Raw genomic sequence first — 14,832 nt, 5'->3', positions numbered from 1 at the left:
ATGCATAAAAAAGCCTTGTATGACCTACACATGAGTATATGCATAAAAAAGCCTTGTAAGACCCGCACTTTAATATATGCATACATAAGACTTGTACGACCCACACTTGAGTATATGCATACACGAGCCTTGTATGACCCACACTTGAGTACATGCATACATCAGATTTGTACGACCTACACATGAGTACATGCGTACACGAGCCTTGAATGACCTTTACATGAGTACATGCATAAAAGAGCCTTGTAAGACCAACACTAGAGTACATGCATACACGAGACTTGTACGACCCGCAGGTGAGTACTTGCATACAAGAGCCTTGTACGACCAACACATTGGTACAGGCATACACGAGCCTTGTACGTCCAACACACTGGTACAGGCATACAAGAGCCTTGTACGACCTACACATAAGTACATGCATACACGAGCCTTGTACGACCAATACTTGAGTACATGCACACACGAGCCTTGTACGACCAACACATTGGTACAGGCAAACAAGAGCCTTGTACGACCAACACATTGGCACAGGCATACACGAGCCTTGTACGTCCAACACATTGGTACATGCATACAAGAGCCTTGTACGACCAACACATTGGTACAAGCATAAAAGAGCCTTGTACGACCCACACTTGAGTACATACATACATGAGCCTTGTACGACCAAAATATGAGTACATGCATAAAAGACCCTTGTACGACCCACACTTGAGTACATGCATAAAAGAGTCTTGTACGACCCACACTTGAGTACATGCACAAAAGAGCCTTGTACGACCCACACTTGAGTATATGCATAAAAGAGTCTTGAACGACCCACACTTGAGTACATGCATAAAAGAGCCTTGTACGACCAACACTTGAGTACATGCATAAAAGAGTCTTGTACGACCCACACTTGAGTACATGCATACATAGGCCTTGTAAGGCGTCCACGTTAGTACATGTATACAATAGCCTTCTAAGGCCCCCACTTGAGTACATGCATACACGAGCCTTGTACTACCTACACTTTAGTGCATACATTCAAGAGCCTTGTTCAACCTAAACCTTAGTACATACATACAAGAGCCTTGTACGGCACACACTTGGGTACATGTGTACACGAGCCTTGTAGGACCCCACACTTGAGGACATGGAGGACCCACACTTAAGTACATGCATACACGAGCCTTGTACGACCAACACTTGAGTACATGCATACAAGAGCCTTGTACGACCCATACTTGAGTACATGCATACACGAGCCTTGTACGACCCGTAATTGAGTACATGCATACAAGAGCCTTGTACGACCAACACTTGAGTACATGCATACAAGAACCTTGTACGACCGACACTTGAGTACATATATACACGAGCCTTGTACGACCCACACTTGAGTACATGCATACAAGATCCTTGTAAGACCCACACTTGAGTACATAAATACACGAGCCTTGTACGACCCGCACTTGAGTACATGCATACAAGAGCCTTGTACGACAAACACATTGGTACAGGCATACACGAGCCTTGTACGACCCACATATTGGTGTAGGCATATAAGAGCCTTGTACGACCTACGCATAAGTACATGCATACGCGAGAATTGTATGACCTACACATGAGTACATGCATACAAGAGCCTTGTAAGACCAACACTTGAGTACATGCATACAAGAGCCTTGTAAGGCCCCCACTTGAGTACATGCATACAAGAGCCTAGTACGACCAACGCTTGAGTACATGCACACACGAGCCTTGTACGACCAACACATTGGTACAGGCATACAAGAGCCTTGTACGACCAACACATTGGTACAGGCATACACGAGCCTTGTACGTCCAACACATTGGTACAGGCATAAAAGAGCATTGGACGACCCACACATTGGTACATGCATACAAGAGCCTAGTGCGACCAACACTTGAGTACATGCACACACGAGCCTTGTACGACCAACACATTGGTACATGCATACAAGAGCCTTGTACGACCCATACTTGAGTACATGCATACACGAGCCTTGTACGACCCGTAATTGAGTACATGCATACAAGAGCCTTGTACGACCAACACTTGAGTACATGCATACAAGAGCCTTGTACGACCCACACTTGAGTACATGCATACAAGATCCTTGTATGACCAACACTTGAGTACATGCATACAAGAGCCTTGTACGACCAACACTTGAGTACATGCACACACCGGCCTTGTACGACCCACACTCGAGTACATGCAAACAAGAGCCTTGTACGACCCACACTTGAGTACATGCATACACGAGCCGTGTACGACCCACACTTGAGTACATGCATACAAGAGCCTTGTACGACCCACACTTAAGTACATATATACAAGAGCCTTCTTAGACCCACACTTGAGTACATGCATACAATAGCAGTGTACGACCCGCACTTGAGTACATGCATACAAGAGCCGTGTACGACCAGCACTTGAGTACATGCATACAAGAGCCTTGTACGACCCACACTTGAGTACATGCATACAAGAGCCGTGTACGACCAACACCTGAGTACATGCATACATGAGCCTTGTGCGACCCATACTTGAGTACATGCATACACGAGCCTTTTAAGGCCCCACTTGAGTACATGCATAAAAAGCCTTGTAAGACACAAACTTGAGTACATGCATAAAAGAGTTTTGAAAGACCCACACTTGAGTACATGCATACACGAGCCTTGTACGACCTACACTTTAGTTCATGCATACACGAGCCTTGTACGACCTACACTTTAGTTCATGCATACGCGAGCCTTGTAAGGTCCGCGCTTCAGTACACGGACGACCCACACATTGCACATGCAAACAAGAGCGTTCTCCGACCCACACTTGAGTACATGTACATGTACATGCATTAAAGAGCCGTTTTCGACCCACACTTGAGTACATGCATACAATAGCCCTCTACGATCCACACTTGAGTACATGTATGCATTCAAGAGCCGTATATATATACATACCACTCAAATTTGAGTTTATGTTGTTGCATACGCGAGCATTTTGCCAGCTACACTTGAGAACATCAAACAACAGCGTTTTACGGCCCACACTTTTTGTGATGCTTCCACTGTATGAAATTCATACTTTGTAGAATTGTTCGTGTTGAGAACCAATTCACAAGTAGCAGAACCAGAAGGATTGCCTTCCTTGGTTGGCAGTCTTCAATAATGACGCCATCAGTCAAAGCTTACAAGGAAATACTGCATAGTTACAGCATAGTGCTCTGGGGTCAACCTTGCCGCACCATACTCACACACGGGTACTGTAGCTACCAGACGCCATCTGCAATAGTTTTGCTAAGTTTTTCCCTTATTTCCAAGAACGCCATTAACAATATATTGACAGAGTTGCTTCCCTTAGTTTATAGAACGTCATTCAAATATTAATACACTCGACTGTTAGACGTCGATTGAGATTTCATGGATTTAACGTCGATTGAGATTTCATGGATTTGCAAGGAGGAAAGTAGGGAGGCCATTACTATCAATACCATTGACCGGAAAAGGTTTCTTAGTGTAAAGAGAACTTACATTGAACTCTGAACAAACAGTTGAAAACCAAAGTGGCTTGATGACAAAGGTTCATTAAAGTCACAATAAATAATTTCAACTAGCCATATTATATTTTATACATACTTGAACATGTATATCACCAAAATAATACATTGCCATAAACATAAAACGAGATTTGACAACATTCAAAAATACCCTATACTGTAATATGAAACATAGGGTATATTACAGTATAGGGTATTTCTTGATTTTGTCAAATCGCGTTTTATGTTTATGGCAATGTATTATTTTGGTGATATACATGTTCAAGTATGTATAAAATATAATTTTTGCTAGTTGAAATTATTTATTGTGACTTTAATGAGCCTTTGTCATCAAGCTACTGTGTTGAAAACGGGGTATTTAAGGAATGAATTGCGGTGTTGATGTCATTATCGGGGTATGAACGTAATTGGGCTGGTTATTGAAGTGTGTGGAGTCCGAAGAAAGGCAAATGAAGTATGTGCCTACGTCAGCGGGTAAGAAGCTGGTTGTCAGCAATGTATTCAGCGGTTATCTGATTTACAATGGGGTGGGAATCCGTTAAGGAAAATATACTCAGATAAGTACTGCGTAGACCAGTAACCTTTGGTGTTTTATTACCAAGAACTTTCCAGAAATTGGCTATAGTTTTTAAGAGGATAATGCACCAGCGCATACATCAAGGAGGACAACTCAGCTGAAAATGAGAACAGCATTTCCTAAATGTATTGGCCTTCTCATAGCCATGACATCGATATTATCAAAAATGTGAGGCGTATAATCAACATCAAACTTGAAAGGATAAACATATGATCAAAGCATAACACTCCATCGAAGAATTTAAGAATATTTGGTATGATCTCCAAGTGCACTATAAAGCCTCCGTTTGTTACAAAAAAATGTTCATACAGTTGATCTAAAGTTCAGTGCTCGAAACAGATGCTCGTTTTGGCAGCCATTTTTGATAAGTTACTTATGGCCAGCTACTGTGCAAAGCTGTTCATGGCACTTTATTTTTAAGAATCGGTTTCATTTCACGCGGTTCATGGCACTTCACTTTTCAGAATCGGTTTCATTTCAAGTGGCTAGTCCCTCTTCCCAAATTCAATTCTACCTTACATAATGTTTTAGTAAATTGATAGATACTGAATAAGAAATACAATCGTTTAATCTTTATTCATAAAATACATTTTATATCCACAATATATATAAAAACAAATAAAACTTGATATGTGTAAAAGGATGGTATTGTATGAATATTTTCTAAAAGTATGGTTACATATAACACGTAAAATGTCAACATTTACGTATAGGTTTTAATTCATTGTGATTAAAACTATAACATTTTATGAAATGTGAACAGCTTCCATTTAAAGCAAAACAGATTGAAAATAAGAAATATAAAGACGATAAATAAATATGGACATATAATGTACAAAAGCACATTTAAGTATGACAGTGGTTCTATGGCCCTACAAACAGTGGCACAGAAGTCAACATGCTTAATATAAATTCATTTACACAAATTAAAAGCTAAATGCTACTATATAAGGACCATTGAAATGTTATTTACGTCCTAATTCGTAAAATATAATTAGTAGCTCTTTGTGATATGATTACCTTTTTTGCTAAAGATAACATATGGTTTACTTCTTCAACATTTCGAATCTAATTACAGCAACATCATTATAAAATATTTTGTGTCTTTTAAAACTGATCACTGTTACGGACTATCCGCAGAAATACATAACAATCCCTCATGTATTATGAGCATAACTATTTGTATTTACATAAAAGAAAATAGCATATATTATGTCGGGAATAAAACAAGTAAAAACATATTTCTCAAGTCACCTACACATATAATTGTATATTACATAAACCTACACTACATGAAAGTTTTATAATTCGTGTTCATTTATAATCGGTCACTACATGTAGGTTTTAAACTGTGTTTGTTTATAATCGGTCACTACATGTAGGTGTTATACTGTGTTCGTTAATAATCGGTCACTACATGTAGGTTTTATACTGTGTTCGTTAATAATCGGTCACTACATGTAGGTTTGACAATCCGTGTTCATTTATAATCAGTTCCTATTTGTAGGTTTTATACTGTGTTCGTTTATAATCAGTCACTATATGTATGTTGTATACTGTGTTCGTTTATAATCAGTCACTATATGAAGGTTTTAAAATCCGTTATTTATAATCAGTTACTATATGTAGGTTTTATACTGCGTTTGTTTATAATCGATCACTATATGTAGGTTTTATACTGCGTTTGTTTATAATCGATCACTATATGTAGGTTTTATACTGCGTTTGTTTATAATCGATCACTATATGTAGGTTTTATACTGCGTTCGTTTATAATCGATCACTATATGTAGGTTTTATACTGCGTTCGTTAATAATCGATCACTATATGTAGGTTTTATACTGCGTTTGTTTATAATCGATCACTATATGTAGGTTTTATACTGCGTTTGTTTATAATCGATCACTATATGTAGGTTTTATACTCTGTTTGTTAATAATCGATCACTATATGTAGGTTTTATACTATGTTCGTTTATAATCGATCAATATATGTAGGTTTTAAAATCTGTGTTCATTTGTAATCGGTTACTACATGTAAGTTTTAAAATCTGTGTTCATTTATAATCGGTTACTACATGTAGGTTTTGTAGTTTGTTCGTTTATAATCGGTCACTACATGTAGGTTTTACAATCCGTGTTCATTTATAATCGATCACTATATGTAGGTTATATACTGTGTTTATTTATAATCGATCACTACATGCAGGTTTTATACTGTGTTCATTATAAACGGTCACTACATGTAGGTTTTACAATCCGTGTTCATTTATAATCGATCACTATATGTAGGTTATATACTGTGTTTATTTATAATCGATCACTACATGCAGGTTTTATACTGTGTTCATTATAAACGGTCACTACATGCAGGTTTTATACTGTGTTCATTTATAAACGGTCACTACATGTAGGTAATATCAGTTATGTTCACTTATTAACTGACTTTATTTGTAGGTTTCATAACTAAAGTTCATTTTAGAACGAATACTACATGTAGGTTGTGTTATCGTATAACATGATCAGTGTGATTACATTCGCGAAACATACAGGCACAAACATTCAGCATCATTTGAAGATACAAAAGAATATCAAATGTCTGAACTTCAAAGGATTTGTAAAATCTCAAAGGTACTTTACATATATACAATCAAAATTTGAGTACACTGTCTATCAAAGATATTGCCGACTGGATATCTATTACAAAAGGGAAACAAAGCTACACGTACAGAGGACAACGGTAAACAATTACAACATGTTTGAAGGAAAGTATTAGCGATATGTTATTAAAGCTGCCAATGATGATATGAAACTAACTCCTAATAATGTTGTTGATGTCTAGGGGAATGATTAAGAAGAGAAATTAAACATTGAACTATGAAGCTAGACAATAGACACAACAACGATATACAGTTTCCATGGTTACTGATTATCTTGATATGTTTTTGCATCCAAGTATAATACCCAGTGTACAATTTGATTGTTCTAGTTATAATGACATCATTACAACACCAAATACATTCGGAACTCCTCGGCCATTTTCTTTCGAAAACAACTTCGAATGTATATAGACGGTTTACAATGTCAGAAATCTTTAGACTTTAACTACGCTGCAAATAGATCTCGTAGTAATTTCAAATTAGAAATTAAACTTAATGACTTAACTCTTGGGAATCTTAATTATGTTCGCAATAATATACTTCCATTGCAATCGATTTAAATTTAAATCTACAAATACAAGCTTAAACACTACATTTAGTTAATAATATAATATCAAATATTTTTAATCAAAATTTAAAGAACTACTTTTCGTTATGTACCGGCATCTGTGGTTGTTTTCGATAGAAAATGGCCGAGGAGTTCCGAATGCACCAAATACGGTCCTATCACAGATTTTCAGGTTAGTTCCCTTTACATATGTCTCCAATATTATGAAAGACAAAAAACACTGTGATATGTAATGGTGATATGTGATGGCCTACAAACACATCGTTAAATGGTGGAAATGAACATCTCTTACAAACATTTTCCGAATATTATACAAAAAAGCCTCTGTTCTACAAAGGCCGATCCGGGATATTTAAATTTTGTTAATTAAATGCGGAGTATCTAAAAGCTCCTAAATTATGCATTATATGCATATTGCTTTGAAATATATTCCTTGTGTACAAGTGTACTAAAATAAATCAATCAATTTCTACCTCAATTATACAATTATATCTATTTGAAAACAAATACAAAATTAAAGAAAAAAATAAACCGAGAAAAAGACCGTTTTCTTGGTAAACGAGAAATTCAATTTGCAGTTTTGCAAAAATATAATGGGCATAATCTTCATGTACAAATCAAGATGAGCATCAAGATGGATGCCTAGTTAAATGATTCAATACTGTGATTATAAAAAAAAGTCTTATGAAAACAAAAACATTTGCACATTGTTATTATGCAACTATTATTCAATAACTAGACTAGTATTCACATTGCTGCTGTATGAAATGTTACTGTTGGAATCAGTCGTTAGACCCTCAGTCATTTTATTTAAATCTGAGTAAACCGGACTTTCGGGATCGTCCTCGTAAATGCCCGTGTGACTCCGGTCGCCAAGGGCAACGGGCTCCTCGTCATGGCTGAGATTCTCGTTTTCTTCGAGAAGATGGTGGTCGTCATGGGCAACCTGTGTCATGACGTCACCGTTCTGGGAACTTAGAGATGTCGGCCTCTTCTGAGCTTTCGGCAAATTTCGTAACGAGACGTTCATGTTCTTGAAAGCGTTCAGTAAAAATATACCCGATATAATGACCATGAAACCTATAAGAGCTCCGATGATATCTTCTAATGTCATCCTACCGAACTCTTTAAACATCACTAATGAAAACATCACAGCACATGACGTGAATAACACGTAATACGTTGGCGTCACTATCGCCGTGTTGAATGTGTCTAGGGATTTATTGAGATACACGAGTTCAATCAAACTACAATCAATCACAATCGCCGCCATTACGTAAGTTAAGAAGTTGTCAAATTCGTTTCGTCCGTAGAACGTTTCCTTGATGGCGACGCCGAAGCCCTTAGCTCCCATGACGGTGAAGGATCCCAGGGTCGAGCAGACGCTGACGTACACCAGCACGTTCTTCTGGCCCCATTTAGGGGCCAGCACAAACATGCTAACCAGTGCGATGGCAATTAGACACAGGGACAAGATGATTATGCCTGAAAAAAATACATACTGAATAAAGTAAATAAAAATATACATAAACATGTATAAGAAAATGTTACAAATATATATTCGTAACAAAATACCTCTACACTACATGTCTAGTACAAATTAATAGTCGCATTAACTACCTAATCGCCTGTTATTAAAAAGTATTTTAGAACTGTATGACTTTTTAATTAACAGTTTCCGTCACCTGATACTTCTGTGTTTCTCATTAAGTTTACCTTATTTGAAACTAGAAATACGTTCACATGGTAACTTAGCCAGCAAAACTACAGTTTAATAAAGAGTCACTTCAAATATTTTATTGCCACAACGCCACAACTTGTTTCCTTCTCATCTTTGTTTGAACGACAATGAGTCCTTACAACGGATTCAAGTTCTACCAGATATTCTATACGACATGGTATGATAACAGTCCCCTATTCTGTACAAAACTGACTTTAGCAACTACAAGGTGAGACATTTGCTGTTAAGATCGTGTGTCTGTCAGCTCCTGTATGTTGCCATTTACAACTTTTCGTTCAAGTCGTTGTTGAATTTATAATGGCTGCATTATAGCTTGACCCCGTCACATCCCCAATGGTCATTTTTTTAAGCCAAAGGGGGGATTTTACCCCCACTGGTTGTTGGGAAATTTAGCCAAAGGAGTAATTTTGTACACAAAATACCGCGGGACATCTAGAGAGGTCCCACAGCCCTGACTATTTGACTATTCTTGATAAGTTGTAATTTAGAAATTTGAAATAACATGTCATTGCATAAAATCATCAACTTGTAAGAATGGTTTATTTAAAAGAATGAGTAAGTCTCGTTGTAATCAAAGTGCAGCTACATATGATCATAAAGTATGTTTTTACTTATTAGCTACCTACATGTTTATATATTTTGGAATTGTAATAATTGCAATGTTGTATTGAATACAGCTCTTCTTATTTACCAGGCTCGAGTATCCGGTCTTTAAGGCTCTTCATGGTCTGTATTTCCTGTTCCTCGGGCGAGTGGACTACGATCAGGGTGGAACCGAGGAGGCACAGCAGGCAGCCCACCTTCCCAAGGAGGTTTAGCTTCTCGTTCAGGAAGTAGCTGGACATGAGCGCACTGAAACCGGAAATAAGAAAATAAGATTGGTTTCACCGTATGGTGATACGGTGAGGATTGAGCCCAGGGTACACACCAGACCGCCAACATTCCCAAATAATATCAGCTTCTCGTTATGGAGTAAGCTGGGCATGAGCGACTTGAAGCAGAAATGGAGAGGGATGAGTTCAGTGGTTTTGGCGGAATGGTAGGGTATATCCCAGGTAGAGTTGATCCTAGAATACACAGCATGACAGTCGAATTTTCGGAGCAGGCTCAGCTTCTCACAGATTCTCGTTCAAAAAGAAACTGGTCATGAGAGCGCTGGACGGCACTGCGTATGGTTTTGTTTGAGAAGACATATTAATCTTAATGGCTCAAGTAGAATTTTAATTTCCGTGCATGCCATGCGGGCTAGTTAAGACTGTTTTAGGGACTCGTAACATTAACCAATCACTTAAAATACCTATACATTGTGGAAGATGCATTATTTCTTCCGGATTACTTGTAAGATTGTGTTTAATCCATACAAAGTACCTAAACGTTTGGATTTTATATAATGCAGATCTATATTTTAAACCTCGTCCTGAAAGTGCTTTTCAAATACCGTAATCCTAATTCATGCTCCCATTGAAAACGCTGGTGTTTGCATTTCTGCTTAAGATTTATAAAATATGCTAATGCCATATATTGACAAAATACTACATAGCTTCTTTATAATAACTAAATCCTTGAAATAAACCTTAATGCTTTAGAACATTAATATAAAAATCTTGTTCCAATACCAGTATATGCTTGTATTTGTACGAGGAAATACCCTGGTATTTTCTTCAACGGAATAGCTGTACAAGTATATAATAACACAAGCAGATCAATCGCTTCAATCAAGTCATTAGCTTTGCCCATTGCTCATAGATTGTTGAATACTTTGTATTGACAATTTGAATTATGAACCGCGACGTCTGCCAGTCACCCCGGTGTAAAATTTTATAATCATATTTGAGAAACATTTATGGATACTAAGTATGTATGGAGCCAAATTTTAATACCATATTTGAGATACATCTCCTTATTGACCAGTTTGTTAAAAACACATTAAATGCGAGCTCCAAATTGATGTTAAGCAAAATATATGTACACGTATGCACCTATGACGTATTTAAAGGTGACGTCACATACCTGCAGATGACGCTGAGGGCGCCGAGGGGCGTGACGAGAGTGGCAGGTGCGAAGAGGTACGCCATGAAGTTCATAATCTCCCCTAGGATCACTGGAAAGGCGGAAGAAAATGTGTTAAACAAATGTTAATGCGCAACATAAAAACAAACAAAAATGAACCAAACCAAACTCACATGCCGTGTTCGATTCCCGGTCTGGGCGCATGTGAGTTTGGTTTGTGGTCACAAAGCCGGACAAGTGGGTTTTCTCCGGGCACTCCGATCCCCCCCCCCCCACAAGTCCACACTCTCGCACAACATCGTACCAACGAGATAGACTTAGTAACTTTCTTCACAATCGTTGTAAAATATATACTGTTTAAACTAACCAAAAATAAATCAATTATACATCATTGACGTCCTTAATGAAACAATTTGTCAGCATTTAATTGCGATATGAATGCAAGCTTTCACAAATGCGTATATATAAAAGGTGGTGCAGCTTTAAGGAGATTTGATTTTTACGTGTCATTATTTGCACACCGTGTCCACTCAACATAGGAGAAATGAATGGACGTCAGAGCGAATCAATGGCTCTATATTTCGCCCGATCACATTTGTACATGGGAAGCATGCAGGCGCGGTTTTTTTAATATTCATACGGCATTTGCATATTTAATCTCAAAACCCATTGATCTCATTAAGATCCCGACGTGATTCCATTTCAAGATGCATAATAGATGAAAATTTAATCATATCTGTTGCTATCAGCGTCGTCGACGACAACCACTCAGATACTCTGTTCAAGTAGATACGCTTTCAAACATGTACGTTCAGTCATGAAACAAGTACATCTCGCACAGGATATGGACCAAGACTGAATAATCTCTCACATACAATTTTAGCTTCTTATAAAAAATTTTATGAAACAAGATCTATTTCAAATATGAATGACAATAATGGATTGCGTTCATCAAAAAGAACATAAAAGGCCTAAAATAATATATTTGGTTCGGGTTCCCCGACCCTACCTACGAATTAGGCGCCGATCCTACAGTTTTTATAGCAGTCTGTGTTTTAATATGTAGTTTAAAATCTTTAAAGTTTTATTGAGAATATTACTTTAACTTCATTCTTACAAGATGACAATTACTTTCTTATATAACGCCTGATAAAAAAGCCTTTCTACCGTACTTGTTTTTGAAAAGGACGTAACCCTAACCAAACAATTCGTTTTGGCCTTACTACAGATATCGTTACAACTTCCGTAGATCAAAGGAGCCGGAATGGGGTTTGCTCTGAATGGGTGATTTGATTCATATAATGTCGGAATTCTATTACAAATTTACAATATCCCCATAGTTACAAGGGCGTGTAAGGAAATGAATCCGGAAGTTCGAACACAGGTGGTGCTCTGTTTAAAGCTATTCCTGGAACAATACCCTTTTTATACCAAACATGAATTGTATAAATCGGTGTGCAGCTACATTACACAGACAAAATAAGTGTTTTATTTGTGAAAAACAGGCAAAATTTCAAAACTGTGTAAGCTTTAACAGTTTGCATCTGTGCATGCAATGTCAACTTGTAGATTCATATTACATAGCATTTACATCCGATCGCCATGGTATATACATGTATATTTAATGCAGTGAATCATTCGGTTTGCTATTAGACCGATTTCAATCTTAGTTGCTTATTGAATACGGCACCGAATTTTAATGGATACACTGGCTGTATTTCTATCAATAGTTGGGGCAACTGTATCAGCTGATTCATAACTTGTTTATATTTCAGTATGTGAGCACATCAGAAAGTAGTTCTGAATCACCTTTAAAAGTTAACAAAGCTGCCGGTAATCACATTGTTAACTTAAAATAAAGTTCTGAACAATCGCCTTATTTATTAATTAGTCTTTGCATCATAAGCTACAAAATTAATCATATCAACTTACTGATAATCATGCCAGCCCACCAAAGCCATTCCTTCAAATACCCGAAGCCTCCGTCACCCGCGCGAGCACCTTGCTTCCGTGACGCGTTCAGCAGCCCCTTCTTCTTGAGGATGAAACTACTTCCAGTAAAACACGCGGACGAGACTGCAAGTCCCAGACCGATCCAAAAGTTCTGGATGGCTTCCTCTTCGGTCTGTTTTGTCCAGACGGTTGTATTGCCGGTGAAGTTGAGGGTGGTTGATTCTATGGGTGTGCCGTTGGCCCCGGGGACAGGGGTGGGTAGCAGTGTTGTCGCCATGGTGATGTTGGTAGAATGGATGAAAACGGCGGTACTAAAGCATGTGGTTCTGGAAATATAAGATGTAAAAATATAACTAACCTTCACAAATGAAGCCAGTACCAGAGGCTTAGCAATGGGATATTAATTTTCATCTACCAAAAAACTGTCGTTCTTTGGTGGAACCGAATCTCAACATGACACATGTATATATGAACAAGCGCGAGTTGCTGTCGAGGGATGCCAACCGACATGTATACAACGGTTCCGTCCAGTACCACTACAGTAGAACCCGAAGCCACAACAAAAGATTCATTCATTGAAATGGCGATACATTTTGGTGTACAAGATCTTGCCAAAATATGTATATAACCATTCCAATGTGCACTTAAGTACAATTCATGGTCTATTAACCTTAATTTTATTAAAGTGATGGTTATTTAAATCACAAAAAAACCTGCATTATCATCATGTTCACCGTGAATTTTACGAGCAGTAAAACCAAGGCTAACTTGTCCTAAAAAGCGCCGATTATTTTAGAAGTTTAATCTAAGGTAAACATGAAAATGGAATTTGACATTGGGGCTTCCCATGAGTCTCTTATTAAATATCTGTGACGGGACATGTTATCCTTTAACAAGTGGGCTGTATTATTAGACAGCAAATATACGTACCTAGGGCTAGCTATACATGTTTATATACACATTTACACGAACTGGGACCGTTTTCCTAATGCTTTTTAGTAAAACATTTCTATTAAATGAAATTCTTCGAATTTTTAAACACACATATTTTAAATACGCTCTATTTTTCATCAAAATTATTAATACGCCTTTACTAATAAGACCCTTATCTTGCTTACTTCCGTGGTTTTGGTGTTTTAACAGTTTTAGTTTTCTTCAAATATAACTTAGGAAAAAAACATTTTTTCACCAAGTTTATTTTTTTAATATGCTTTATGAATACGTGCCAACATCAATATCAAAGTTGAACCCGTAACACATCATGTAAATGTGTTTCGAAATGGTCCTATTAACGAGTAATAGGTCGAATTTAAGATCAGTAGCTACCATGACTTTGTTTATATACTATAAAATATAAATATTGGACATTTTAAAAGTATCGCTTTAATTCCGTTTCCTTTGAATCGATAATCTTTTAATATTATTAATTCCCGCCACGGACAAAACCGAAACTTACAAGACTGATTTGAGATGGTAATTTATGTAACGAAAACCATACAAAACCAAGGTTTGAAGTCCAGGGTTTTAAGTACTAGAAGATACCATGCACGTACAAAAACCAAAACCTGGGTTTGAATACTAGAAGATAGCATGCACGTACTAAAACCATTCAAAGACAATTGATTATTTTGACATTGTGTATGAAGTCCTTGAAACTTAATACCGCCTACACCCCGGGTGTTAGTGACTAAACTTTGGACTTGGTTACTGGGTCAATACTAATAAATGGCTTTTTCATAAAGTGGTTC

General features: G+C 37.4%; 1 protein-coding gene across 1 annotated transcript; it reads right to left on the bottom strand.

Annotated features, from left to right (window-relative positions):
• Window positions 1–4,713: 4,713 nt before the first annotated feature.
• Window positions 4,714–13,406, bottom strand: LOC128227712 (magnesium transporter NIPA2-like). The gene is made up of 4 exons (XM_052938483.1): window positions 13,064–13,406; window positions 11,132–11,222; window positions 9,813–9,973; window positions 4,714–8,865 (listed from the first exon to the last, which is right to left on the bottom strand). The coding sequence occupies exons 1-4, from the start codon at window positions 13,359–13,361 to the stop codon at window positions 8,105–8,107; spliced, it is 1,311 nt and encodes a 436-aa protein (XP_052794443.1). The 5' UTR covers window positions 13,362–13,406; the 3' UTR covers window positions 4,714–8,104.
• Window positions 13,407–14,832: the final 1,426 nt, after the last annotated feature.

Source organism: Mya arenaria, chromosome 3 (genome assembly GCF_026914265.1).
Source record: "Mya arenaria isolate MELC-2E11 chromosome 3, ASM2691426v1".
Lineage (NCBI taxonomy): Eukaryota > Metazoa > Mollusca > Bivalvia > Myida > Myidae > Mya > Mya arenaria.
Note: the sequence above shows the minus strand (reverse complement) of the source record. Positions and strands in the feature narration are given on the sequence as shown.